The 2,574-nt window shown below is 31.2% G+C and overlaps 1 protein-coding gene across 1 annotated transcript; it reads right to left on the reverse strand.

Moving 5' to 3' along the window:
• Positions 1 to 373: 373 nt before the first annotated feature.
• On the reverse strand, positions 374 to 2,489 carry LOC117104385 (death-associated protein kinase dapk-1-like; the record flags this gene model as incomplete). Its single annotated transcript, XM_033245208.1, has 4 exons — positions 374 to 553; positions 939 to 1,099; positions 1,782 to 1,905; positions 2,253 to 2,489. Coding segments are annotated over 4 exons (702 nt in total), but the record flags the coding sequence as incomplete, so codon positions are not given.
• Between the last annotated feature and the right edge of the window lie 85 nt (positions 2,490 to 2,574).

Raw genomic sequence — 2,574 nt, forward strand, 5'->3', positions numbered from 1 at the left:
ATTATAAATTGATTATACCTGTATATGAGTTTTTTAAAATAGTTATATTATTTGTAATACAATGTCTAATAAAAATATATATTTAATTCTATATTTACCATCATCATTCACATTAAATTAACTGTTCAATCCGCTGTTTATTTAGGATAGAAGATACCACTTCTTTATACAGTACATACAAACTTTCTGAATTCGTGACAAATGGGTCAGTTTTCAGATTCAGAGGAAGTGTGGAAAACCTATGGTTGTCAAATGTGAACATGAAACTACCTTAAGCACCTCTTTACGGCAGTTTGGTAGTCACGGATCATGCCCATACGCAATTCTCCTACATTTACCTGCTGTAGTTTCATCAAACTAGTTAATTACTTACCTCTCCACAATCTACCAGGAATTCAGTAGCCTTCTGCAGGAAGCTATCTTCAACTCGTGGATCTATTTCTCGCACATTATGCTTGTATGCAGACCATGTTAGGATAGGGTAATTCTCACTAGCCCAATTCTTCTTTCTTTTGATCATCTGAGAGCAAAGTTTTGGTAGACGTTTGCTTTTCTTTTGTAAAAGAAAACATAAAATGAGAAAAAATATTAATTTCAACAACGGCAAAGATATGCATCTAATGTACTGTATAATGTAATGATAAAGATTTATTTGCTTTGAAAAAATATTTTAACATGACACAAAAAGAGAAGACTTTCAAAAATATATGATAGATCCGAAAATACACAGATAATGAGAGATATGGGAATAGTAAAAATAAAGTAGATATCTTTTAATCGAAAAGTTGAATTATAACAGCATATTTATTGAACTGTGTATGTTTAATTATAGGATAACAGAGAATGATAATGTTTTGTCTAAATCTTATTGATCTTTAATTTCCACTTTTAATTCTCATTCCTTTAATCTTAACAAATCTTAATAAATATGATAATACCTTAATACAGTCTGAGCATTGCTCAATTATTTCACGTAGTTTCCTTGTTGACTTTTCTCGAGATTTGTGAGAATTCAACAGAATCACTTCATCGACTATATTCATGTGATCTTTGAATAATGACATCATTTCTTGATGAATGAGGGCAGCAGACTCATAAGCTGTAATAAATAATATTTCAGAAATTAAGTCAAAGGAAGTGTTACAGACAGTAACAATAGGAACTGTTCTTAACATAATTTATTTTCATTTATTTCTTTCACATCCAACAACTAGCTAATACATTTGCCAATATTGGATGAGCTAATACCTGATTCCCTCCAGACAAAATTTTACAGAGACGCATCATAAATTTTACAAAAACTTCCCAAGATATACTTACCAAAATTTGATTGTCTCCACACGAGTAACCGAAAGCTTGATAAATGTTGGTACAATTGGACAGTGAACAAATGTGCGACTTCACAGTAAAAGATAAACTGCGCTCTGTGAGCATTATGTATATAGATCCATGCTAAAAATCACATGAGTGTTATACTGCCCTCTGCGATGTCCATTTTTCTTACCTGTTTATTACATAGGATGCATGCTTCTTCCACAGATTTACACGGACGCAATGTAGTATGCAATGAAATTTTCTCTAAATCAGGATGTGTGTAACATTTTTTCACACATAAATTGAGTATAACTCTCATACGTTTATGGACTGTGAGAATAAACCTGACATCTCAAAATTTTGAACCCTCTACCCTATGATTATAACATGTTAACTACCAAGCTAAAGCAATACTTTAATATTAAGAATAAAACTACTTTAAAAATGAATGCCATAATATTTGATACCTTGCAGCTTGTTCTCAACTAAATCAACATGCGTAGCAACCAAGATAACATACGATTGGTCCATGTGGTCACTTGTGTAGTTTGGAGCCCGGCTTGCCTTAATTAAATTCAACCAATACAGAACCTGAAATAAATAAATGAAAAAAACATTATAACAATTATAAAATGGATATAGTGTCTCTATTAAATACAAAAGCAAATTAACTTGAAAAATAAAATTAAATTTAGATCTGTTTATTTTGTAAGTTATTAATTTTAATTAAGGTATGCAATAAAATAATGCTTCTACAGTATATGTTTTACAAAGTCTCTAAAGTCTATCATCATTGAAATTTACAATTATTCATTATGAAAGATGTTGTACATGTTTTTTTTATGTGTTTAACACATAAAAATATACAGCAGTATTTCGCACAATGGACACATAGCTGTTTTGAAATCACAAAAAAAATCTGTATTTTCAATACATACCCGTTTATAACAATTCTTCAAAGTGATATCGTAATTGACAAGAAAGATTGAATTGCGCGAGCCCAGGAACATGGTATGTGTCACATGGTACTCACAGTGACCAGCACAATCCCAGCTGCTAAAACGACCAATGGAAGGAATATCAACGGTCAGTATCTTGATACCAGGTGTGGCATCATGTTCCTCTGCTGGATGCTTGATGTTCTCCTCCCTTGTCACAAGGGATTCTGTCAATGTCTATAAGATAATAGTCGTTATTAGGTTGTAAATATATATAACATATATACACGTGTATACCGTATATGCATATAATACTTATTAT

Source organism: Anneissia japonica, unplaced genomic scaffold (assembly GCF_011630105.1).
Source record: "Anneissia japonica isolate Jap-2015-1 unplaced genomic scaffold, ASM1163010v1 scaffold51195_len2574_cov208, whole genome shotgun sequence".
NCBI lineage: Eukaryota > Metazoa > Echinodermata > Crinoidea > Comatulida > Comatulidae > Anneissia > Anneissia japonica.